General features: G+C 59.8%; 2 protein-coding genes across 6 annotated transcripts; one reads left to right on the top strand and one right to left on the bottom strand.

The window, feature by feature from the left end:
• Positions 1–19,288, top strand: COL18A1 (collagen type XVIII alpha 1 chain). 4 transcript variants are annotated; one of them, XM_023930507.2, is made up of 42 exons: positions 1–1,476; positions 5,614–6,158; positions 8,797–8,877; positions 8,970–9,029; positions 9,217–9,355; positions 9,454–9,557; positions 9,645–9,671; positions 9,767–9,937; positions 10,018–10,044; positions 10,135–10,197; positions 10,292–10,378; positions 10,518–10,571; positions 10,651–10,800; positions 10,928–10,990; positions 11,165–11,209; positions 12,143–12,283; positions 12,365–12,427; positions 12,525–12,551; positions 12,645–12,689; positions 12,811–12,873; positions 13,227–13,262; positions 13,333–13,422; positions 13,560–13,589; positions 13,699–13,725; positions 13,886–13,948; positions 14,077–14,151; positions 14,245–14,280; positions 14,398–14,451; positions 14,654–14,719; positions 14,896–14,967; positions 15,152–15,185; positions 15,316–15,378; positions 15,468–15,511; positions 15,591–15,713; positions 15,795–15,939; positions 16,068–16,141; positions 16,222–16,350; positions 16,533–16,568; positions 16,902–17,162; positions 17,246–17,443; positions 17,740–17,855; positions 17,939–19,288. In XM_023930507.2, the coding sequence occupies exons 1-42, from the start codon at positions 327–329 to the stop codon at positions 18,150–18,152; spliced, it is 5,091 nt and encodes a 1,696-aa protein (XP_023786275.1). In that variant the 5' UTR covers positions 1–326; the 3' UTR covers positions 18,153–19,288. The 4 variants fall into 4 exon arrangements, with proteins under 4 accessions (XP_023786275.1, XP_023786276.1, XP_023786274.1 ...); XM_023930506.2 differs by having other exon boundaries at positions 180–2,166; XM_023930508.2 differs by lacking the exons at positions 9,217–9,355; positions 9,454–9,557.
• SLC19A1 (solute carrier family 19 member 1) lies at positions 19,084–24,864 on the bottom strand. Of its 2 annotated transcripts, none has more exons than XM_023930509.2 (6): positions 24,605–24,864; positions 21,960–22,252; positions 20,513–21,260; positions 20,067–20,259; positions 19,842–19,983; positions 19,084–19,745 (listed from the first exon to the last, which is right to left on the bottom strand). In XM_023930509.2, the coding sequence occupies exons 2-6, from the start codon at positions 22,164–22,166 to the stop codon at positions 19,575–19,577; spliced, it is 1,461 nt and encodes a 486-aa protein (XP_023786277.1). In that variant the 5' UTR covers positions 22,167–22,252; positions 24,605–24,864; the 3' UTR covers positions 19,084–19,574. The 2 variants fall into 2 exon arrangements, with proteins under 2 accessions (XP_023786277.1, XP_023786280.1); XM_023930512.2 differs by lacking the exon at positions 24,605–24,864 and adding an exon at positions 22,324–22,911.

Below are 24,864 nucleotides of genomic sequence, written 5' to 3'. Positions count from 1 at the left end.
GGCAGCAGCTGCTGGGACAGGCAGTAGGGTGCGTCTGAAGGCTGGCTTGGCTCCCGGAGGTTTTTGGGGGGCTCAGGTGTGTCCCCAGGCTCCGCGGGGTCCCCGAGGGGCCGCGCCGGCAGCGGGAGGGGAGAGGAGGGCGGCGCGGCCGCTCCTCCCCCTGCTCTGCTCCGCTTTGAAGGGTCGAGCGCCGGAGCTTGGGAGGAGAGAGCGATGTGAGTGCTCCCAGAGTCTGGCCGGGGCAGAACTCCTGCCTCTTCCCTCCTCTCCTTCCTCCAGCCTTTCCGCTCCGCTCTCGGGAGACACGGAGCTCGTCTGCCTTCCCAATGGCCCCACCTCGCTTGGGATTTCTGCTCCTCCTGGCTTGCTGCTTCTCCTGCTCTGAAACACAGCTCCTGCACTGGGTTTGGGACAGCAGGAAGACCACAGGAAGCCCAGCAGCACCCGGCGAGGGAATCCCGGCGTTGGAGCCGCCAACCTCAGCAGCAGCTCCGGCTCCCAGCCCATCTCCGGGGACGTGGGGCGGTGAGGTGGCGGGGAATGTCACCACCCCACGGCGGCAGGAGCCAGATCCTGCTACAGCAGCTCCTGGGGGCGAGGGAACCGCAGCCAAAACCACGGAGCAGTGGGACAGGAATGCCATGGTGGAGAGCACTGTGTGGCCAAGCATCGCTCCTCCCCACAGCATGTCACCTGCCCCAGGACAGCAGGCGGCCAGCAGCCCCACCGATGACCCTCGGCTCCTGGGGACAGGGACCATTGAGCACTTCCAGATCCTGGGGTCAGGAAACACTGAGGATCCCCAGCTCCTGGGGACAGGGACCATCGAGGACCTACATCTCCTGGGGTCAGGAAACACTGAGCACCTGCAGCTCCTAGGGACAGGGACCACTGAACATCTACAGCTCCTGAGTATGAGGACAGCCAAAGAAGCCCAGTTCCTGGGGTCAGTGACCTCCAAGGATGCACAGCTCCTGGGGACAAGGACTACTGAGGACCTGCAGCTGCTGGAATCAGGGACTACTGAGAACCCACAGCTCGTGAGGATGGGGACCACTGAGGACCCCCAGCTTCTGGGGTCAAGGACCTCTAAGGACCCTGAGCTCCTGGGGTCAGGGACTACTGAGGATTTACAGCTGCTGGGGTTGGGCACCACTGAGGACCCTCAGCTCTTAGGGATGATAAGTACCACAGAAGACCCACAGCTCCTGGGGACATGGACCACAGAAGACCCACAGCTCCTGGGGAAAGGGACCACTGAGGACCTACAGCTCCCAGGCATGTTGACCACTGAGAATCTGCAGCTCCTGGCGATGAGGAACACCAAGGACACCCAGCTCCTGAGGACAGTGACCCCTGAGGACCCAGAGCTCCTGAGGACAGTGACCACCGAGAATCCAGAGCTCCTGGGGACGGGAACTCCTACAGCAATGGAGACACAGGTGTCCTTGCAGAGACCAGCGGGTCCCCAGCCAGGTAGTGCCCCTTTTCCTTTCTCACCAGGTGACAGTACCCGTGAGCGGGCACTGCCCTTCCAGGACCCCTCAGCACAACTTCCCCATCACCCGCATGGAGCATCACCAAGCCTGTGGCACGGCACCGGCCACCCGGGGCTGGCTCTGGTCAGCAGGAATGGGAGCCAGGGCCCCCCTTGGCCTGACCAGAGGGTGGATAAGGGTGTGGATCTTCCTGCTGCCCGTACCTCCGTCTCTCTGGAGTTTGATTTACTAACCGCTACCATGCGGCTCTACGGGAGTGGCGGCGCGGGGCTCGCATCCTTCTTTCCAGGACTGATGACAGTGGCCGGCCGTTGCCAGCCCATCCCAACCCACCTGCCCTTCTGCAGCCTGCTGGGCACCAGCCATGTCCGATTGCCAAATTACCTCCGGCACGGCAGCGAGGAGGAAATTCGGGTGGCTTTGCATGAGTGGGAGGGGCTGCTTGAGTCACGGTGCCATCGCTACCTGGAGTGGTTCCTCTGCTTGCTGCTGCTCCCCGGCTGTAGCCCCTCGGTCCCCGTAACCCCCCCGCCGTGCCAGGGCTTCTGTGAGGCCGTCAGAGACCTGTGTTGGACTCACTTGGCCAGCGGGCGCCTGCCTCTGCCTTGCGATGCTCTCCCTGAGGAGGATGAAGGGGTTTCTTGTGTCTTTATTAATTCTTCTGCAGGTAACGTGTCTGGGTGACATCCCTGTGTTGTGTCTCCTCTGCCCAGACTCCCCCAGGTGCTGGGTGATGCTTCTGCCTTGTGCCCGTGGGACGCTGCCAAATCCAAAATTGCTTTCCATCCAGCTTTCTGTTTGGCTTTTCCAAACAGAACAGGCAGGTTTTGGCTCCCTCCACAAGGCTGAGCATTGCTCCTCGTGAATCACAGTGGCCGGCGCAGGGGATGCTCCCCACGTGCGTTGTGCTGACATTCAGGGCCAGTTTCCGGGTGCCACGGGGCTTTGGGGTGTCTGTCCTGCCTGGGATCAGAGCACTTGGAGAGCTGGCAGCTCCCTGCAGCAACAGGGTGAGGACCTGGAGCCCGTGACCACCCAGCCACAGCAGTGTGGTGGCGAGGAGGTTTCAAGGTGACCCTCAGCCATGCCTGCATGCTCCCTCTCCCAGAGCAGCCCTTTGGGGTTAATGATTCACCCGATGGCAGCTAATGTTTGATCCCACTGCTTGGAAAAGTGGGAGAGGTTACTTCACCCCCAGCTTCATCATTCCCTGGTGACCTTTTAGGCACCCAGACAGGGCAGGGGGATGAGAGACAGGAGCGGGGGGGTGACTGGTGCTTGGAGAAATGCAATTGCGATGAAAGCTGGAGCTCCCCGCTGCCTGCCAGCGCCTCTGAATGAGGCTGTGTTCCCGTGCCGACCCCTGCGACCTCGGGGGATGGCCGGGAGATGCCAAGGAGGAATGCCGAGACTGGGGGCTGGCAAAGCAGGGTCACACACAGGGTCCTCTCTGTCAAAGAGGCTCTGTTTGTGGGGGGATGCACTGGAATCACGGGGATGCCCACAGAGGAGGTGCTTTCCCATCTGGGACTGCACCCTGCTTGCTTGGATGGGCAGTGTCGGGAAGGGATGGGGGATGTGGGGGCTGTGGTGCACCCCATGGAGTGACTCTGTGTGCTGCTGTGTGCTGGGGGTCCCCTGGATCCCATTCTGGGCTCAGGCCGGCCAGGAAGGTCATGGCAGAGTGGGAAGGTGGCTCAGAGCATCCTGGGGACATTTCCAATGGCAGAATCACTGCATTGAGAGACATTCCCACAGCCATCCGGTGCCAGCACCAAACCCACTGCGGCCCCCACCATCTCGCCTTGTTCCGTGGCGGGTGCTGCCAGTTTGCCACAGGGATGATAGGCTGTGACACTTGGGCTCTGGATGTCCTTTGGAAAAAGCAGGCGTGGCCTGAAAGCTCGAGGGGGTGAGAAGGGGCACTTGACTTTTGCAGAGGAGCAGAGATTTGAAGGGGTCTCCCCTTACCCCTCTGCTCCCTAGTCCCCATCCAGCCTCTGTCCAGCAGGAAAAAAAGTCCATTTGCTTTGGGAAGTGCTAGCACCCATCTCCCAGCGCGGATTTGGGGGTGAGCGGCATGTTTGAGGAGGAGGGAGACTCCAGAGCTGGCTGCAACTCCAAGGGGAGAATGGCTGCGAATTGCCCTACTAACAAAAGCCTCTTTCAGCGTCATCCTGAGCCCTGGGGGGACACAATGACTTGTCTGGCTGCAGGAATTGCAGCACTGGCTCTTACACCCGTGTGGACCCTCAGGAGGAAGCTCTGGTTTCCTTCTTCCTTAATGCTGCTGTGAATTTGGTTTCCTCCAACCCCAGATAAAAGCAATCCCTGCATCCTGGCATTTGCAGTTGGAACGAGCTTGTGAGGTTCTGAGCATGGGGTGACTCAAGGGTGGGTGACAGGCTGAGAGTCTGGGGGAGCCCCACTCACTCACCCCATCAGTTTTGGTGTAGGGCTGTGCACATCTGGGAGCGAAAGGGTGCTGGACTCCAGAATCCAGAGGTTCTTTAAGCAGACTGGGGGAAGCCTGATCCCAAGTGCAGGGCAGATGAAGGGGCTAGAACTGGTGGAAGATTGGGAAGGAGATTTTCTCTCAACCAGGTGCTCAGTTTTGGGGTGCCAAGGTTGGGAGGGGCTGGGGGCTTGGGGAACAGGATGGACTCAGAGCAGTTTCAGAGGCAAAGTTTTAGAGAATTAGTGTGTCTGGCTCTGGCAGAGCAAAAATTTGTCCCCACCTTTAGCTGATGGCACTTCTTATGTCCCCACTGCTGGGTCCCTGTCATGGGGCTGGCACTGGTATTGGGGCTTGGCAGCAAGGGAGCCTGGGAATGCTTCATGCCCCCTGGGCTTTGGAAGAGGCACACAGGTTTTCATTACCATCCAAGAGATGTTTTCCTTCTGGGCTGGGCAAGGCTGGGCTGATTGCCTCTTCCTATTTTTTTTTTTTTTTTTTTAATATTTATTGTTAATTTTTTTTTTTTTTTTTTTTAAAAAGCTGTGGGGGACAATGCCTGGCTCCAGAGCTGGGTGGAGGTTCCTGGCTGATCCTCCTGGGTTCAGCCCAGGATACCTCAGGATATACCTCTGATTCCCCCCACTCCCCATTGCTCACATGAAAATCAGGGATGGAACTGGGGGCACTGAATTGCGTCAGCTCCCGCTCCTGGCTCAGGATGGGGCCAAAGCTCAGCACTGAGCATCCATTCCCAGTGCAGATCCCTCAGCAGTTTTGGAGCCAGGGTGGTTGGGTTTCCTCCCTCCCAGGAAAGGAGAGGTTAAAAAGCCTCTCCTTTGGAGCTTGCACCAGCCCCGAGCGGTTGACATAGGAGAGGAGGAATCCAGCGCCCGGTGTGTGGGCGATTAGGATGTGCTGGCTGCCAGAACAACGGGAGTTGGCAGACACAGCGCTGGCTCGCCCTGACCAGATGTTCAGCTGAGCCGGGTAGGAGCGACTGTCTCCAGCAGAACTTCCCCAATTCCCTAATTCTCAACAGGAGTTGGGAAAGGAGGTGACCTCCAAATTAAGAGCATCTGGGAAGCTGAGCTGCCTTGAGCTGCGTTCCCAGGGTGTTGCGAGGGGAAGGCTCTGATTTATTCCCAGCTGGGGTGACCATAGGATCTTGTCCTGGGATGACGCAAGGGGTCACTGTGATCCCGAAATGAGTATGGATGCAACACGCTTCCCCGGGGCTCCATGGTGGTTCAGCATCCTGGTGCTCTAGCAGCATCTCCCTAAGACCCCTTTGGTTTTATCCCATCTTGGGGAATCTGGGCAACCTGGTCTAGTGGAGTGTGTCCTTGCTCCTGGCAGGGGCTTGGAATGAGATGGTCTTTAAGGTCCCTTCCCACTTAAGCCATGCTATGATTCTGTGATATCCCAGCTGTGGTTGGAGGGCCAGCAGCTGGGAATGGGGGGTGTTTTGGGAGACACATCCAAATGATGTGGTGGGAGCAGTTCAAGATCACCACCTTGGCCAATGCACAAGTCTTTGGGCGGGTGAGCGAAGGAAGCCACTGAAGGACGCTGTATTTGCAAGGCACGGGCAGGGATGTCCTTGCTGAGTGACCATCCTGGCTGGTTGAGACCATCCCCTGTCCCTCCTCCTTGCAGAGAGCCTGAGTGCAGAGGTCAGCCTGCTGGAGCTGATTGGGGACCCGCCAACGGAGGAGATCCACAGAATTTATGGCCCCGACAACAACCCTGGCTACGTCTTTGGTCCCAACGCCAACACGGGCCAGGTGGCCCGGTACCACCTGCCAAGCCCTTTCTACCGGGACTTCTCGCTGCTGTTCCACATCCAGCCCACCACGCCCCGGGCCGGCGTGCTCTTTGCTGTCACGGACTCCTCGCAGAGCATCATCTACGTGGGTGTCAAGCTCTCAGAGCTGCGGGCGGGCCAGCAGCAGATCATCTTCTACTACACAGAGCCGGGCTCACCCAGCTCCTACCCAGCTGCCACCTTCACCGTGCCCACCCTGCTCAACCAGTGGACACGCTTTGCCATCAGCGTAGAGGAGGAGGAAGTCGTCCTCTACTTGGACTGTGAGGAGCATGAGCGCGTCCGCTTCGAGCGCTCCCCGGATGAGATGGAGCTGGAAGAGGGCTCCGGGCTCTTTGTTGCTCAGGCTGGAGGGGCTGACCCAGATAAATACCAGGTAAGAGCTCGGGTCACCCCAAGGAGTGTCTCCCAGAAGCTTGGATAGATGTGACACTGCCCATGCCCTGAAGACAACCAGGTCCATGTGTGTCCCTGGGAAAGGGGACACCTGAAATGTAGGGGAAGGTGGCTTGAGGTGCCACTGATTTATTGTCTTGGGGCTCCCCAAGGCAAAGCTCTCAAGCTGGGCTGGCAGGAGGACACAGGGTTGCTATGCAGGTTCTCACCATAGCCTTTTCCCAGCAAACACTTGGAGCCTCTTCAGATCTCCCCATTCCTAAAAATACCAAACTCCTTTGGTGGAGAAGCTGGTTTGGCTGGGAAAATGTCTCTCTTACATGGAAAAAATGCTGGAGCATATCTTTGCTGGCTGATGCTGGCCGGTATCTCCAGGAAGACTTTGGAGGGTGAGGAAGGATGTGATAGCTCAGCCTGTGCTTCGAGCAGGACTCATGTTCCAGATAAGGGTTATGAAAGTGTGGGGAAAATGCCCAGCTGACATGGAAATCCCCTGCAGGACTTGAGGAGAGGAATGTTCAGGTTTATCCTGGGCTGAGCAGGATTTGCCCAGCAACAAAGGCTCTGCTGAGGGGAGCAATGTTTTCCCTGTGGAGTTCTGCAAAGCATGTTTCTGAGCTGAAACATCATCCTGACTGTAGTGCCATGTCCCCCCTGGAATGGCTTTGGGCAGGGAAAGCTATCCCAGGAAGGGGTTAATCATTGATGAGCTACAAACTGGTTTGCACTGGGATTCAGGTTGGTCCCTTGAAGAGCAGCTCCCAGCTCTTGAAGAGTAATTCCTTTGCTCTTGAACGTGCTGGGAGGGCCAGGTCATGGCTGTGTAAGAGCTCCTCTCCCCAGCTGGAGGGGTTTGGCACCATATGGAAGGCACAGCAAGAGCCTGGAGCAGATCAGACCCTTTTAGCAGGTGATGTTCCCAGATTGCCAACCCCCAATCCCACTGCCCGCCCCCGTTTTTCCCATGGGGAATAGCTGGCCATGGAGGGAAGGAGGCCTTGGCTGGGTGAGAGGGGAGCGGCATCTGACTGCCTCGTGGTGTTTCCATCACTGTCCAGCCCTGCCTCGTGTTATCTGGAACTAACAGGGCATCAAGCAGATTAAAATCTGGCCCTGGGTCAAGCCTCAGGGTGAACTTGCTGGGAGGCAGCTGGAGGGGTGTCTTGGCACCTCTGCTCTTTCCTGAGTCGCCTTTGTGGCCCTGGCAGGAAGCCTGGAGGGGCAAAGCCTGTGGGCGATGCAGAAGCCCTGGGACAGCAGCTCTCAAGGGGGCAAACAGAGTCTCAGCTGGGTCTGGCAGGAGGGCTTGTTTGCAGCTGGATGTGGCACTTGGGCACGTGGTTTAGTGGGAGACCTGGGGGACCCAGGGGACCCGGGTTAATGGTTGGACTCAATGGTCCTAGAGGGCTTTTCCAGCCTTAACAATTCTGTGATTCTATGGGTTCACTGTAAGATCAGTGGTGCTGCTGCTCTCTTTAGCAGAGCAAAGAGGCTGCAAAGGGCCGCTATCACCATCCCTCATCGTGCTTCAGGGCTTGGAACTGGCTTGTTTCCCATGCCTCTGGAAAGCCCCAGGTTTGCAGCTCCTGCCCAGCACCACCAGCACGGCTTGACAAGCCATGTGCCAGAGCTGGCACCACATGGGCTGAGCAGAGGTAGCAGCCAGGACCCAGCCAGACCCAGCAGAGCTTTTACAGGGATCTTTTGGCTGTGCTCCTTGTTTTTCCTCTCCCAAGGGCTTCCTGGCCACAGCCGACTGCCCTGCCCCGTGCAAGGACAGCTGGCAGGTCCTGCAGCCCACGTGTTGTATTTCCTGGGATAATCTGCACTTCCTTACTATTTATTTGTGTTTTGCAAGCACCGTGTGCATCCAGGCCACTTGTTTATACGAGAAATCACCACAAATCCCTTCCCAAGGGTGCTGCCTCCAGGCAAAGCCCCGTAGCATCCCAGCCTCAGCAGGAGAGGGGGTGTGGGTACCAGCCTGAACCCCAGAGCTCCCAATGCAAGCTGGGTCACCCAGCACATCCCAGAGTCCAGCCTGGGTCCTCACTGCAGGGTGGGATACAGGGATGCTGCTGGGATGGTAGTCTGCTGAGCTGGGATGCTGCCCATCCATTTGATCCCAGTGGGGAAGAGCAGGGGACCATGCTGGGAAGCAAGCTCAGAGAGAGGAGATACCTCCCCCTTGGTGGCTCTTCTTTGGGCGAGACACCTAAAATAATATTTGGGCTGGCCTGAAGGCACAGCTCACCATGTCCGGGCAAGGAAACGTGATGGACTTAAGAAAATAAGGAGCAGGGGCAGTCACAGTTCAGCCAGGCTGACTGTGACACAATATGAATGAATTATAAGTTATATAATAAGTTTAATATAATATACAATATAATAAATATAAATATATAGTTTATATATAATTAAACAATTATGTCAATTCCTCTCACAAGCAAATGGCCCCAGTTGCGTGGTGACCTCTTTCAGCTGCTCGCTGCACTGACAGCAGATCTCACCCATCCTTTTTCTCCCACTTGAGGACGTGGTGGCTGAGTGGCACAGCAGGTCACATCACAGTAGGGTGGCTTGTCCATGTTCCCCACCTGCTCGTGGTCTCTTTCCAGGGGGTGATTGCAGATTTGAAGCTGCGAGGTGACCCGCGAGCGGCCGAGCGCCAGTGCGAGGAAGAGGAGGATGACACAGAGGTGAGCGCTGGCAGCACAGCTGTGGTGGACTCGGGACTGTCCCCACCGTGCTGCCAGCTCAGCCCTCACTCCTTCTCCACGGGCAAATGCAGGTCTCTGGGGATTTTGGCAGCGGGATGGAAGGTGGACAGAAGTTCTCGGGCAAGGTAGAGGTGAGTTGCTGCCTGCAGGTGTTGCGCTCAAGGCGAGACCCCAAAATTCTAGTGCTGAGGGGGGCTGAGTGCCCTGAGTGCCCTCCCCTGAGGTCATGGGATGCTGGATGGTGTCCCAGCACCTGTCCCTTGCGGGAAGGCGCTGGGAGGTGAATGGTGCCATGGTGTCCCCTTGCTGTTGGCGCAGGGTGTCCCAGGGCTGGTGGAGGCTGTCCCCGTGACCTCTCCCCCCGTGGCGGGGGGCAGTGGCCCGAGGAGTGGCGGGGGGTCCCTGCAGCAGGCCGAGAGGACCAGGGTGGAGGAGACGCTGCAGGTCTCCACGGGAGGTAATTCCAGCAGCTTTCCCCTTCCCCAGGGCATGCAAGCGGGGACATGGTGGTGCGGCCGTCCCCAGCCACGAGTGGGTCCTTTTCCTTTTCCACAGGCACCGGCCGGAAAGGCGAAAAGGGGGAGAAGGGGGAACGTGGCTTGAAAGGGGACTCAGGGACCGATGGCACCATAGGGCCAGGCAGTGTCAAGGGTCAAAAGGTGGGCAAGAGCTGGTCCCTGGGGGCTCGAGGGTGCCAGCTGCAGGTCTGTACTTGACACACGCTTCTCTCTGTTTCTGATCCTCAGGGTGAGAAAGGAGACCTGGGTGTCAAGGTCAGCATTGCTGGGGGAGCTGTCATGGAGCCTCGCCCTACCCAGGCTGCCAGCCTAGGGACCTGCCACCCACCCCTGTCTCCTCCCCTCCCCAGGGCAGTGCTGGATTTGGCTACCCTGGCTCTAAGGGCCAGAAAGGAGAACCAGGTGACCCTGGACCCCCTGGGGCCCCGTCTTGGCACACTGATGGCTCGGTGGTGGAGCAGGTCACCGGCCCCCCAGGGCCACCAGGGAAGGATGGAGCCCCTGGCAGGGATGGCGAGCCTGTGAGTCAATTCACCCTCCACAGGGTGTCCCCTGTCCCCCCAACCTGCACACTGACCTGTCCCCTCTCTGCCATACCTAGGGCGATCCTGGCGAGGACGGCAAACCTGTAAGTGGGGTGGAGGGGGTGGCAGGGTGACAGGGGATGGACACCCCCTTGCCTTGCCACCTGCTGAGCCCCCACTGCTCCACTTTGCAGGGTGAAATGGGGCCCCCGGGGTTCCCTGGGCTGCCAGGGGAGCCGGGCCTGAAGGGGGAGAAGGTGAGTGCTGGTGTTGGGGGGCAGAACATGTCCCCTCTTCCTCTCACCCCCAGCTCGGCTGCAGCCCCAAACCACACTCTCTCCTCTGTGCCAGGGTGACCCAGGCATGGGGCCGAGGGGACCTCCTGGACCACCTGGCCCTCCAGGACCGCCGGGACCTTCCTCCAAGAATGACAAGCTGGTGGGTGTCCCATGGGACACAGGGATTTGAGGGATGGGGGGTCCATTGAGCCATGGAGGTCCGGAGTGCTGCCACCAGCCCCTGGGCATGTCCCAGTGCCACTGGGTACCCTGACACCCACCTCGTGCTTCTCCCCCAGACCTTCATCGACATGGAGGGCTCAGGCTTCGGTGGTGACCTGGAGAGCCTGCGGGTGAGTGGGGGTGGGTGCCTGTCCTGCCAGCTGGGAGTGGGGGGACATCTTCAACCATGGCCCCCCACGTCTCTTCTAGGGTCCACAAGGGCCACCTGGTCCTCCAGGGCCACCTGGTGTACCTGGTTTGCCAGGAGAGCCAGGACGGTTTGGGATGAACCGCACAGACCTGCCAGGACCACCAGGGCTGCCGGGCAGGGATGGGATCCCTGGGCCCCCGGGGCCAGTGGTAGGTCTATGGGGGGGCCAAGGGGACCCATCCCAGGGTGAATCCCACCCTGTGGTGGTGGGGGACTGGGTGCCTACCAGCTCTGTGGGCTTTCCCTGTGGTGGAACCAACTCCTGGGATCTTACAGGGTCCTCAGGGTCCTCCAGGAAGAGACGGGGAGGCTGGGCAGCCAGGGCCCAAAGGAGAGCGGGTGAGTGTCCCCTGTCCCATGTGCCCCAGGAGTATGTCACAGCTGTCTCCTGAGGCAGTTGGCACTCCTGACACATCTCTGGGAGGCCCCAGTTCCTGGGCTGGGGAGCACCATTCTGCTCCTGTCTGGAGCTGGGCAGCTTCTTCACAGCCTCTTTTCCCTCCTCCTTCCCAGGGCGATGTGGGTGACCTCGGCCTCCCTGGCCTACCGGGACCCAAGGTACTGTGCCTGGGGTGGGCTTTTTTGGGTTCTCCATTGCAGGCTGGAGGCAGGGATGTTGCCTGGGGGAGGGAGCCCTCTTGTGCAGGGATGGGAAGGGGGGTGCTGCTATTTGTGCTCCTCCCAGATCAGTGCCACAGCTCAAAGGTGCATGGAGCTGCTGACCCCAAAAAGGATGCTCACTGGCCTCCTGCCACCCTGCCTTGGCTTTGCTCCAGGCACTGCCACATCAGGAAGTGAGCAGGAAAACCAAGGGGAGTGTTTCCAGACCAAAGGAGACTTTGCCTGGGGAGTGCCCACACCCCACTTCTGTGGAAAACATCCCATCTTCTGTGCATCACTCCCTCCTGCCTGCTTTCTCCAGCTTCTTTCCAGCCTGCATCTGCAAGGGTGGAAGTAAAGGCTTGCTGGCATCCCTTAGAGCTGGGATGCTGCCCCTACCATCCACGGCAGCCTGAGCTGGGGGCAAAAACCTCAAAAATTAAGGTTTCTTAACCTCAATTCTAACTTTCTGCACTTCTGCAGCACCCAGAGGGCAGATAGGGTGGCAACGGGGGTAACGTCCAATCCTGTTGCTTCCGGACCCATTGCAATCCCAGGAATGCCTGGAGCATTCCTTGATGGCACTGAGCTCTGCTGCAGAGCTGAAGCCAGCCCCACGTGCAAAAACATTCCCGTTTTATGATTTTAGATGAGGCTCTGGTGGCCACTGTGGATATTACACTGTGGACATTACATGGGGAGCTAGTGGATGAAGGGTGCCTGAGCTGAGCAGTGCCCCCTTCCGAAAAACCCCTGTACGAGAGCATGAAGACAAGCATCCATATCCTGTCCCAGAGGGGATTTGGAAGGGGGTGCTCTGCCTCCTGCTTGCAGGCTCCAGGCAGCGACCACTGCCACATTCCACCTATCCTCTTCTTGTCCCCTTTGCAGGGCAACAAAGGAGAAGTGGGACCGGTGGGACCCCCAGGAGAAATGGGCTTAGCTGGCCTTCCCGGGCCCATCGGACCCCGAGGGCAGCCAGGGCCCCCCGGCCCCCCAGGACCACCAGGGCCAGGCTACGATGCTGGATTTGTGAGTGGTGACTGCAGGGATGGGGTGGGATGAGGTGGAGCAGGGGACAGACACAGCTCAGCCCCTTCTTCCTGCATTTAGGGTGACATGGAGGGCTCGGGGCTGTCATTCAGCCCTGGACCACCTGGACCTGAAGGACCACAGGTAGGACCATTCCTGCCCTTTCCCTCTTCTCCATCCTGGGCTCCCTGGGGTATTCCCTGCCATCACCCAGTGCTCATGGTCCCCTTGTTGCTTGCAGGGTGTGCCGGGACTGCCAGGGGTGAAGGTGAGGAACCCTTCCAACAGGCTCCTGGCTCCATTCATGTAGGATGCCTGCAGGCAGCTTGTAGGGATGCCTCTCACACCTCTTTCCTTGCAGGGAGAGGTTGGCAGCCCCGGACAGCCTGGCTTGCCAGGACCAAAGGTAAGAGCCCTGGGAGATTGGGATGGCTCCATGGCAATACCTAGGTGTGCAGAGCAGTGGCCAGGACCCCTGTGCTCCCCGACCTGGGGCTGCATCCTGCCCTTTCCCACTCCCACTACAGGGAGATGCTGGCATGCCTGGTGTGGATGGCCGCCCTGGCCTGGAGGGCTTCCCTGGACCACAGGTAGGAGCTTCAGCCCCCCAGCTCAAGAAGAAACCCCCTCCCCCCACCTTCTCCAGGCAGGGCACCCTTGATTGCAGCAGCTCCATCCCCAGCAGCTAAAATTCCCCCTCCCTGCTGTGGGACCCAGCTCATGGCATTCCAGGGTGCCCACACTCCATAGGATCCTCTCCCCCCACCTTGCAGCCCACTGCACCTCCACTCAAAATCACCGCAGCCTGGCTTGTTGCCTGGAGCGGGAGGCAGGGGTGGGGTTGCCTGAAGGATTTTTTTGAGCCAGACCTGAGAGGGTTTGGTACTTGTGAGCCAGAGTCCATCTCTGTGTGGTGCTCAGTCCATCCTGCTCCTCTTTCCAGGGACCCAAAGGTGACAAAGGCAGCGCCGGTGAGAAGGTAGGTGCCACCAGGCTGGGGATGAGGTCCAGCCACTGGTGGCTCTGGGCTGAGGGCTTGTGTCTTCCAGGGAGAGCGAGGCCAAGATGGAGTGGGCCTGCCTGGCCCCCCTGGACCACCTGGTCCCCCTGGACAGGTCATCACTGTCTCCAGTGAAGATGTAAGTGGTGGCACCTGGCTTCAGCACAGGGCAGGGGAAGGGCTATTCCAGCAGCCACCGGGAGGGAGACCTCACCAGCAGCTCTGACCCTCAGAGCCAAGATCAGGGGAAAAACCTCAATTTGTCTCTCTTTGCAGAAGTCATTGGTGGCTTTTCCTGGTCCAGAGGTAGGTGCCCTCCTGCTACCTGTGGCCATCCCTCAGCAGTGCTAGGAGGGCACCCTCTTTTTGGAAAGAGGGGGCTTGCTCTTAGGAGCATCTCTGCTTCTCTCTGCAGGGAAGACCAGGCCACGCTGGCTTCCCGGTGAGTCGGTGACACATGTGGGGACCACAGGGTGGTTCTGGTGACAGCTGTGCTTGCCAGTCCTGCTGTGCTTTGCTGCAGAGTGGTGGTGATGGAGGGGGAGTTTGGGACCTGCCTTTGGTGGATTGGGAATGACGTGGGCTCTGTGTCCTTCCTGCAGGGTCCAGTGGGACCGAAAGGTGACCAGGGGTCAACTGGTCCCCAGGGTGCCCCAGGGTTGAAGGTAACTGCTCCAGGCCACCTGCACCCTGTGGGGTCCCCCATTCTACCTGTCCTCCAGATGACACCAGCCCTGTCACGGGAGGGAGCCTGGTCCTTCCATGTCCCCTCCCACCTCCTCTTCTCTTGCAGGGGGAGAAGGGGGAGCCCGGTGTCATCATCAGCCCTGATGGGACCGTGGTCACTGCCAAGGTGAAGGGAGAAAAGGTGGGTTCCTGGCAGGAATGGGGGGCACATCCCCAAGGGACAGGTGCCAGGTGGTCCCAGGGGTGATGTCCTTTCCCTCTCCACTGTTTACAGGGGGAGCCGGGGCTGCGGGGCCCAATGGGACCATCGGTAAGTCAACGTCACTGTCCTCCTGCTTGTGTCCTGCGGGAAGGGCTGGGAATGGTCCCAGGCAGAGGGGTTGCCCCCACACTGAGCACCCTCAGCCTCGTCTTCCCTCCCTTCCAGGGTCCCCCGGGACGAGCAGGGATGAAGGGAGAGATTGGCTTTCCGGGCAGACCCGTAAGACCTGCTCCTGGTTTGTTTGTGTCCATCACCTCCACCGCGTCCCCCTCCCTGTGTGCACGTTCTGCAGCCGCTGAGCCCCACGGCCTGCTGTGTCCCTGAGGGATGGGACGCTGCCAGGCTGTCAGAGGTGACTCTGGGGCACCAGGCATGACACCAGGGGGACGAGGACGAGGCTCATTGTGCTGCTCATCTGCAGGGACGTCCCGGCATGAACGGGCTGAAGGGCGAGAAGGGTGACCCCGCGGATGTGCTGGGCTTGCGGGTGAGCGCTGCTGTGACCCCCCAGCTGCAGGGCGGAACACGCGCCTGGAGTGTCTCTCTGAGGACCCCAAAGGGCACATCTCCTTCTCTCAGGGGCTGACTGTCCCCGTCCCCCCCGCCCCATAGTGGGGACTGTCTCCTTTGCAGGACCTTGACAAATCCTCTCACCCTCCATAGGGCCCCCCAGGCCTCCCAGGACCCCCTGGGCCCCCTGGGCCACCTGGCAGCATAGTCTACAACAATGGCAATGTGAGTATCACCAGTCACCATGCTGAACATGCTGATGACTGGGCCCCCAGTTCCCTGCCTGGAGGGCACTGAGGATGCTCAGGTGACACTCTGGCTGCGATTGGCATGTGGGACTGTCACCAGCACTGGGGGGATCCCCGAGGATGCTGCTGTCTCTGCAGCCACTTCCTTTGTATCTCCACAGACCTTCAGCGACTCTGGCCATCCGGTGTTCCCTGGTAAGGGGATGTCCCTCTCCCAACCACCTCTGGGCACTTCAGGGAACCTCAGCAAAGCAGGGCTGGAGGGAAAGCCCCTCCCTCCCTTAGAGCTGCAGCTGTGAGATAGCATCTCTGCTGCTCCCCACAGGTTTCCACCAGTTCCCAGGACAAAAGGGAGAAAAAGGTGACACTGGACCCCCAGGACCCCCAGGTAGGTGACTGGTCCCTGCTGACAGAAGCAGGCAGGGGGTGGCTTAGGCCTCTCCCAGCTCTTCTCCCCTTCTGTCCCTCTCTCCACAGGCCAGTTCCCCTATGACGTGAGTCACTTCAGTACCAGCCTGCGGGTAAGCCCTTTGCACACTGCAGCTGGAACCCAGTGTGGTTTGGGCTATCCACCCACCCTAAGGCTGTGCCATCCCACAGGGTGACAAGGGGGATGCAGGTCCCAAGGGTGAGAAGGGCGAGCCAGGCAGCACCCCACTCTATGGTGCTGGAGTCTCTGGACTTCCAGGGCCTCCAGGGCCCCAGGGATACCCTGGGCTGCCGGTGAGTACCTCATGGGGTGCGGAGGGAAGGGGGGTGCCCCTGGGGGCTTTTGTCCAACACATGTTCTCTCACACTGCCTAGGGTCCCAAGGGGGACAGTATTGTTGGGCCACCGGGGCCTCCAGGACCTCAGGGTCCCCCTGGTATCGGATATGAGGGGCGGCAAGGCCCCCCTGGCCCTCCTGGTCCTCCCGGGCCACCCTCCTTCCCAGGTCCTCACAGACAAGGTACCAGCTCTATGGCATCCCTTCCTGTACCCCCAGCATCCCTGTTTGTATCCCATGCATCCCTCCTTGCACCTCTGCATTCCTCCCCGTGCTGCATCTCTCTCCATCTCACCCTCCTTCTCCCATAGCTGTCAGCATCCCTGGACCCCCGGGACCACCAGGACCCCCTGGACCGCCAGGCACTAGTGGGATGTTCTTGGGGGTGAGTGGGGGCTTTTGGGCAGGGCTTGCCCGTGGCACAAGCAGCCAATCCCTGAGCCCTGCCCCGGGCTGTGCCTGCAGATCCGGGCCGTGCCCACGTACCAGGCAATGCTGAGCAGCGCGCACGAGCTGCCTGAGGGCAGCCTCGTCTTCCTGACCGACCGGCAGGAGCTCTATGTCCGCCTGCGTGGGGGCTTCCGCAGGGTGCTGGTGAGTGGGGAGCTGGGGGGGGGCACCCAGCCAGGGCTGCGCTGCCCGGCTTGAGGGGAGCGTGGACAGCACTGCCCTGGGGGTGCGGTGGTGACTGTTGGTGATGCTCGGGGTCCCCCCACCTATGGGAGAGGAAAAGGAGAGGGGTGCAAGCTGGGATCTGATGTGCCATGCTCTTGCAGCTGGAGGAACACAACCTGATCCCCAGTTCGGCTCTGGTGAGTCCTCTGGTCCCTGTGCACATCCTCATCCCTATCCTCCTTCCCAGTCCCTATACTCCATCCTCATCCATCCTCATCCCATCCCTAACCATCTCCATGCCCAACCATCCCTATCTGTCAACAATCAACTTCATCCCCTTCTCCATTTATCCCCAGCCATATCAATCGCCATCCCCAGCCATCTCCATTCCCATCCCCATCCAACCCCTACCATTTCCATGCCCAACTTCATCCAACCACAACCATCTCTATCCATCCCCAACATTCTCCATCTCCATCATCCCCGCCCCCACCTGGGACACTGCACTCATGCCATGTCCACCTCCCCAGGACAACGAGGTGTACGACAAGCCGCCCACCCTCCGCTACGCTGGCCCCCAGCCCCATGGGCCCCTGCACCCGCTCCGCAACCATGTCCCCCCAGCCACCGCCCGTCCCTGGCGTGGGGACGAGGTGGTGGCCAACCAGCACCGCCTGCCCGAGCAGCCCTTGCTGCACCACCAGCATGAACTCATCAATGGGTACTACATCCACCGCCGGCCAGATCCTGTGCCCGTGGCCGCCCATGTGCACCAGGACTTCCAGCCTGCAGTGAGTGCCACATGCTGGCCAAGGGGAGCTGATGGTGGTGGCCAAAGTTGCGTCCCTCAAGCCCCGTTGTCCCCTCTTGGCAGCTTCACCTGGTGGCCTTGAACACCCCGCTGAGTGGCGGCATGCGCGGCATCCGGGGCGCCGATTTCCAGTGCTTCCAGCAAGCCCGGCAGGTCGGGCTGGCTGGCACCTTCCGCGCCTTCCTGTCCTCACGCCTGCAGGATCTCTACAGCATCGTGCGCAGGGCCGACCGTGCCACCGTCCCCATCGTCAACCTCCGGGTACACACGTCCCCATCCCCTTCCCACCATAGAGTACCATAGCTACTCTATGAGCTCTGGGGGATCATAGAGTAGGATCACAGAGTCATTATGGCTGAAAAAGATCTCTTTAAGATCATCAAGTCCAACTGTGAACCCAGCACCAGTGAGGTCTGGAATGCAGAGCATAGCAAAGCCCCCATCCATCACGAAGCATCCTCTTCCCAGAGGCTGCTGGGGCTTGGACCTTCCAGGCTGCTTTTGGAGTGCACAGAGCTAAACCCCTTCCTCCTCCATTTTCCCACTCTTCCCACCAGGATGAAGTGCTCTTCAATAACTGGGAAGCCCTTTTCATGGGCAGCGGGGCCCCACTGCAAGCTGGTGCCCGCATCCTCTCATTTGATGGCCGGGATGTCCTGCGGGATGCGGGATGGTGAGTGCAGGATTGAGCAATGGGGAAATAGGGCTTGGAGCATAGGTGGGGCAGCAGCAGCCCCCCACCTTTTACCCTTCCAGGCCGCAGAAGAGTGTCTGGCACGGCTCGGATGCCAAGGGCCGGCGCTTGCCCGAGAGCTACTGCGAGACGTGGCGGACAGAGGAGCGCACAGTCACCGGCCAGGCTTCGTCCCTGGCCTCTGGAAAACTGCTGGAGCAGGTGGCCAGCAGCTGCCAGCACGCCTTCATCGTCCTCTGCATCGAGAACAGCTTCATGACCTCCGCCAAAAAGTGATACCTGCCCTGGTGCCCCCTGGTACCCCCATGTCCCCGGGAAGGGTAGGGCCAACCTGCACCCCAGCACCCCTGGGCCCGTCAGCCCCCTTCACACACCCACTCCCACCCTGCAGGGTTTCCTTCTCCCACAGACCTGAAGCCAAAGAAGTATTGCCATGGCCCCTGCCCAGGGTCGGCAGGGGCTCAGGTCCCACTTGGGGCAGAGCAGCCATGGGCCGGCAGCCTTCCTCCTCCTCTTCTAACTCCTAATATTTTTAACCACTTCAGCTGGTTCCTCTCCCTGCTCGGATACTCCTTTTGGGGTGGCTGGGTGGGAGGAAGCTTGACAGGGAGATTTCAGTACTGCCATGTGGGCTGTCCCCCACAAAAGCCTGTGTGGGCTCTCTCACCAGCCCCCTGGCCCCGTACTATCCTCACTAGGAGGTTGGGGTTGGGCCCAAATCCCTGATGATGAGGCCATGGGGTCTTCTCCAGCCAAGACCCCAGCATCCTACCCAAGGGACTGTCCCATGGCAATGCTGGGGCTCTCCCAGATGGTCTCCGTCCTCCCCAGGTAAGGACCATCACCTCATCATCCTCACCTCTACCTCCCAGCCAGAAGAGCTCTGGTGGGGGTCTAGTCTCCCCTATCCCATCCATGCACCCTGGGGATTCCCAGCTGTGCCCCCACAGCCCAGGTACAGCCACAGCCAGCCCAGCACAGGTACTGGAGTGACAGGGTGACCCTGAGGCATGGCACATGTTTCTCTGTGTCTGTGGGTGTTGGGCACATGTGGTACCAAGGGTAGGTATTGCCATCCCCCCCTCCCTGTGCCACCTTTGCTGGGCTCGAATGGCGAAGGCGCAGCAAAGCTGGTTGGAATTGGTGTGGGCAAATCCAAGGTGCTAAATAAAAAAAAAACCAAAAAAAAAAGGAAAAAGGAGAAATCTGTAACTAGCTTTTTTTTGTTATTGTATGGAAATTATTACCATAAAAGCTGTGCGAGTCACACGGTCTCTATTTCTTACAGTCTACTGTATTTTGTGTAATTAATGCAATTTAAAGCCTGTGGATCTTTATATTATTTTTTTGTTGTCAGTTGTGTCCTATAAACCATTTTCTAAAGGCACTGAATAAAGAAACATCCTCTTGTAGCTTGGCTCTGTGCCATGATGGGGAAGCAGCGGGATGGGGTCCCCATCCAGACCCCTGTGTGGCACATGGCAGTGGCACCGTGGGAATCCTGCCCTGGCTCTGTGTTTGGGGACAGGGAAGGGGTGCAGCCCTGTCCTCATGGAGCAGAAAATGTGTCCCAAGGGTTACAGCCTCGAGAGAACAGCACCCAGGACCAGCAGTGGCACAGGACACCAAGCACACGGTGACGATGACAGTGCTCACTTCGGGAGCCAAGAGCCGGCCCCAGTGTCGCGGTACCAGTGCTCAGGCTCGTGTGGTGCCCACCTCCGGGCTTTTCTCCTGCACTGGAATCTCCTCCTTGGACAGGGCCAGCTCCACCGGCTGCCTGCAGTGGCTGTGCTGGACACCCACTCTGATGGCCCCCAGCAGGTAGACTACGGCCAACAGTGTGAAGTAGCTGAAATATACATAAAACTGCAAAAGAGAGAGGGGAGAATGGCATTTGGAGCCCTCCCTTAATCCCGCACCATTCAGGGACCACCTCCATCCTAGGTGCTCCCCCAACCCTACCTGGGGATGCACAGATAAGCCTAAGCCCCTCTTGTCAGCCACGATGACGGTGATGATGGTCTTCAGCACGGTGGCAAAGAACGTGTTGACCCCGAAGACCAGAGCGCAGAGCTCTTTGGAGAGGGAGGTAGCAATCTGGAAACTGGGAAAAATGGGAACACTGGTGAACCCCTGGCATCAATCTGTCTGCCAGGGTGAGAGTGTGTCCCTGGGAGTACCACACACATGGCAATGGGCACCAGGAACTGGTGGGAGCCACGGAAGAGGATGTAGGCAGCATAGCACAGCCAGATGTTGGTGGTGGAGTTCATGAGCAGGAGCAATCCCGCCTGGAATGCCGTCACCAGTCCGATCACCAGCTCTGACCACAGCATCCAGCGGATCTTCACGTAGCCAGCAGCAAAGGAGGCAACGGCTCCTGGGGAGGGATGAAGGATGCTGTGAGCACCTCAGGGATCCCCCACCCTACCTAGGCTGGGACCAGCCCAATGATCATCACGTCATCTCCAATGCCAAACCACCAAAAATTCCGTAAGGACCACCATTTCCAGGGGGTGCAGCAGGACAGCAGTGACCCCCTGCCTCTGTGGTGTCCCCAGCCATTCCCACAAGAGGCAGCAGGATGTGAGTGTCCCCCCACAGCCCCAGTGTCCCCATCCCAGGCGAGTTACCCAGGAGTGTGGAGGCAGCATCCACGCCTCCATTGTACACGTGGCGGTTGTCCGTGGTGGGAGATATCTCATTCCAGAGGATGTGTGCATAGTACAGCATCAGGTAGTAGCCAGCTGAGTTGAAGACCCACCACAGAGACCAGAGGCGGAGCTGTGGCTGCCTGGCCAGCACTCCCAGCTCCCGCAGCATACGGCACAGCACCATGTCCCGCCAGCCCCTTGTCTCTCCACCACTGTCCCCTCCTGCCATCCTGTCCAGCTCAGTGGGCACAGCAGCTCCATCGGGCCCCCCAGGCCGGTTGAAGAAGAGGCTGCGCCGGGGCCGCTCGAGGAAGAGGGTGAGGATGAGGCCGAAGCTGACGAAGCCCAAGGACACATAGTTGAGGGTGAGGAAGTTGACGCCACCCAAGGTGACGCAGAGCTGGCCCAACACAGAGCTGGTGAAGACCCCCAGGAGCACAGCAGAGCGGGAATAACTGGCCATCCGCTGGTAGCGGGACGGGGCGACCAGGGAGAAGATGTAGGAAGAGTAGGCGATGCGGGCAGCCATGGTGATGCCGTAGAAGAACTCCATCAGCTGCATGGCCAGGACAGAGGTGCCCAGCACCAGCAGCAGCCAGATGGAGATGTGGCTCAGGCTCTGCAGCACCAGCACGGGCTTGTAGCGCAGATAGTCCGTCAGCAGGAAGATGGGCACCAGAACAGCCATGTAGGAGTAGGACAGCACTGGCGTGATCATGTTGGTCACCTGCCGTGAGGGCGAGGAGGGGCTGAGTGCTGGGCATAGCCCTGGGGATGCCCCCCAACCCACAGATGTTGTGGGCACTGGCTGCTGTCCCCCACGGCAGCACCTCTTCGGGGAGGAACGTGACCAGCAGCATGCTCAGCTGGGGGGTCTGGCTGAGCTTCGGCCCCTTCCCATGCCAGGAATGCAGCATTCCCACAGGCGCAGCAGCCAGCTGGGATCGGGGCCAGCATCCCTTGGTTGGGAGACGATGACATTGTGGCCCCTCCTTGTCTAACCCTATCACTGCCGGTGGCCTGGCAGTGCACCGTGCCATCATGGAAAAGTCTCCCCAGTGGGATGGGGAATAGCTTCTCCCAGCCCAGCACCCTCCCACCATCCCACAGGCTGCTCAGGTGGGCAGGGGTCACACATTGGCCCCAAAGTCAGTTGCCAGCCTGGGCACAAGGTTTTATGCCAGAGCAGGTCAAGCCTGGGACCCAGGGGACAGAGTGACCTCACAGCCAAGTGAGACAGGGCCCCACACCAGAGCACCTCCCCTACCCAGAAGCAGCACCACGAGTCACCACACACCACCATGCCCCAGATGTGACACCCCTGTGCACCCCAGATGCACAGAGGGATGCTCTGGCCAGCCCCAGGGTGGTGATCATGGCAATAAAGGGGGACACCAGGAGTGGGGACTGGGTGCCCGCTGCTCACCTCTGCCTTTGTGAAGTTAGCCCCCAGCAGATAGGGGGTGATGAAGCTCTCCCCGGGCCGGATCTGCGTCATGAAGCCATAGAAGCAGAGGTAGAAGACCTGTAGCTTCCAGCGCTGGTCTGGCACCATCTCTGACACCGGCTTTTTGGCACCACCATTCTTGGGCATGGCTCTGCAGCAGGACAGCGGCATTATCCCAGGAGCCATCAGCTACACAGGCTCTACTGGACCACGCAGCCTCTCTCTGTCCACAGGCACTCTTGGACACATGGAAAACCAAGGCGCTGCAGTTTCTGTGGAAAAAGCAGCATTTGGCACAGGCTCAAAATTCCTCCAGAATCACAAGGCAAATAAATACCACTACCTTCTCCCCAGGAGATGTTCTGGGAAGAAGAAAAGCAGCCGTGCGTCTCGCTGTGCAGAAGCGGGGCAGGAGGGTCATTTCGGGCAGCATTCGTACATCACGTGCATCCGGAGCCTGGATGTGCAGAGCATCTGGATCCACAGTGGGGCATCCTCAGCTCCTGTCACCTCCTTTTCCTCCCCTTTAAGGCTCAGTGGGCTTTTGCTGCTTCCTGGAGCAACACTTCCCTCTGGGCAGCAGAGGCAGAGGGATGCAGACACCCTGCACCAGGGATGTTCCGGAGGGGATAGCACAGGAATGTGCTGGCTGTGGAAATGAGTTAATGTGCACACTGGGCGCGGGGCCATCCATGTTACTTGGTAGCTGGGCAGCTGGCAGGACCTCAGCTGAGCCACAGGCAAGTGGCTGCCCCTTGGCTCTTCCTGGTAGGACACAATGCCCAGCCCGTGGAGAATGCAAAATGCCACGAGATTCATGGTCCGGAGGGGGATTAAAAGCTCAGATCCTGAGGTTTGGCTGCAGGAAAGCTGGCAGCACCAGGAGACCTGATTAGCAGTCACGGGACGAGGGCAGGGACAGGAGAAGGCCTGGACTGTGTGTCCTCCCAACGCCCCCCACTCCCACAAGAAGTCACCGAGGTGACTTTTCATGCCATAAAATTCCATGTATGCCAATACACGCCATGGGAGCAAGGTCTAGAAACCTGATTACCCTGATAACCACAGAACAACTAATAGCAGCCATTAGGAACTAAGTTCATGGTTCCAGTCTGTGTCCCACTGGATCCTGCACAGTGAAATTGGGGGATAATCCCCCCCTGCTGCTGGATAACACAGGACAAACAGGGACACGAACCAGCACCAGTGGTGGCAGAGGAAAGCTGGTGGTGACCTAATCCTACAGGGAAGCCAAGTGCCCGTTTGCCCCAGTGAGGATCCACTGCTCCAGCAGCATTCCCATAGGATTTCAGCACTGGTGCCTGAGTACCACCAAAACACTCATGTGCCAGAGCTCATGGCTGGGCAAACAGCCCCCACCTCCTGAACAGATCCCTAGGGATCAAGGCAGGTGCTCACTCACTCACTCACCGTCCAGCACTGGCTGGAGCACTGGCCCCTCCGCTGTGGCAGGAAGGGCAAGGGGCAAGGGGCAAGGGGCAAGGAGCAAGGGCTAACCCCCATCAAACGCCCACCCCAGCACCATGCTGGGGCCGCTGCCAGCTGCGAGTGCCTGGACTCTGCCCTGTCACCTTCTCGTCCTCATGCTGGGCTGTGGATGTCACCTGCAGCAGCACCCTGTACACCACAATCCCTGTAGGATGTTTGCCACCCTCTGCTCTCCATTTCCTGCCACATCCATCCAGGAGGGGTACGCACATGCATCCCTGGCCTGCAGGAAACCGTCCACACTTAATGCAGGGTGCAGCTCTACGAAGCTGCTCCATTTCCCAGAAGCACCGGCTCCTAACTCCCAGCAGGTGTGTCCCCACACAAAAAGCGACTCCAGAACGGAACCCATCCGGCCGCACCCAATTCCCCTTCTCCAGAACATTCGTGGAGCTGCTCTGCTCGGGGTGAGTAGGCACGAGCCCCAGGGAATGCTCCAGCCCTCATCCCTGGTGCAAGCCAGGCTGTGAAGGGAAGAGAGAGAGGGAGGGAGAGGGAGCAGAGCCGGTCCGTTATCATCGTGTGAACCTGTTTATCACCGTCCTGTCGGGGTGTGCCCTTGTCACGTCCCTTGATCACTGTCACCCACGCACCGCTGTCAGCCCGGGGTCACGGGTGACACGGGTGGCCGAGCTCGGGCTCGGCTCCCCGCAGAGCCACGGCCCCCGTGTTCCAGAGGGGACAGACAGTTCCAGGGGCCGGGGGGATGCTCTCCCCCCAGCCGCGTGTCGGTGACCCACAAGTGACACCGCCGGGGCACCGAGTATTTCCTGGGGACCTGCCCCGCCGAAAGGGGCGCGCGAGTCCCTAGGGCACCTTCCCTGAAACAAGGGCTGGGGAGCTCCTGAAAAATACAGCCTCGCCCACCGTGCAGTCACCACTTTGCCTCCCACCGCCCAGCAGCAAGGAAGGGGCGCTGCGGGGCGCTGCGGGGCGCGCTGGGCAGAGGGTGCTGGGGGGTACCCGGCACCTGCCCGCCCTGAACCGGGGGCGGGGGGAAACAGCACAGCAGCCGGCACACATCCCTAGCACGCAGGGAAACAGGCTGCCGGCATCCCAGGCAGCCAGGCGGGAACGCCACCGCCCCGGCGACACCCACAGCCCGCACCCCCTACCTGGTGGGCGGAGGGCGTGGGCGCTGCGGGCCGGGGCACGGCGAGCTCCAGGGCTCCCCGCTGCCGCTGAGCCCGGTCCGGCGGCAGCAGCAGCGGGAGCAGGAGGAGGAGGATGTGGGGGTACCACGGGAAATGTAGTCGCGCCCCACGTGCGGGGCGGCGCGGGGACCACAAACCCCAGAGTGCAGCGGGCGGGAGGAAGGGGAGGGGGAGGAGGAGGAGCAGGAAGAGCCCGGCCACCCCTGGGACAGAGCTGCGCC

The sequence above is a fragment of the Cyanistes caeruleus genome, chromosome 7, assembly GCF_971803275.1.
Source record: "Cyanistes caeruleus chromosome 7, bCyaCae1.hap1.1, whole genome shotgun sequence".
Classification (NCBI taxonomy): domain Eukaryota; kingdom Metazoa; phylum Chordata; class Aves; order Passeriformes; family Paridae; genus Cyanistes; species Cyanistes caeruleus.
Note: the sequence above shows the minus strand (reverse complement) of the source record. Positions and strands in the feature narration are given on the sequence as shown.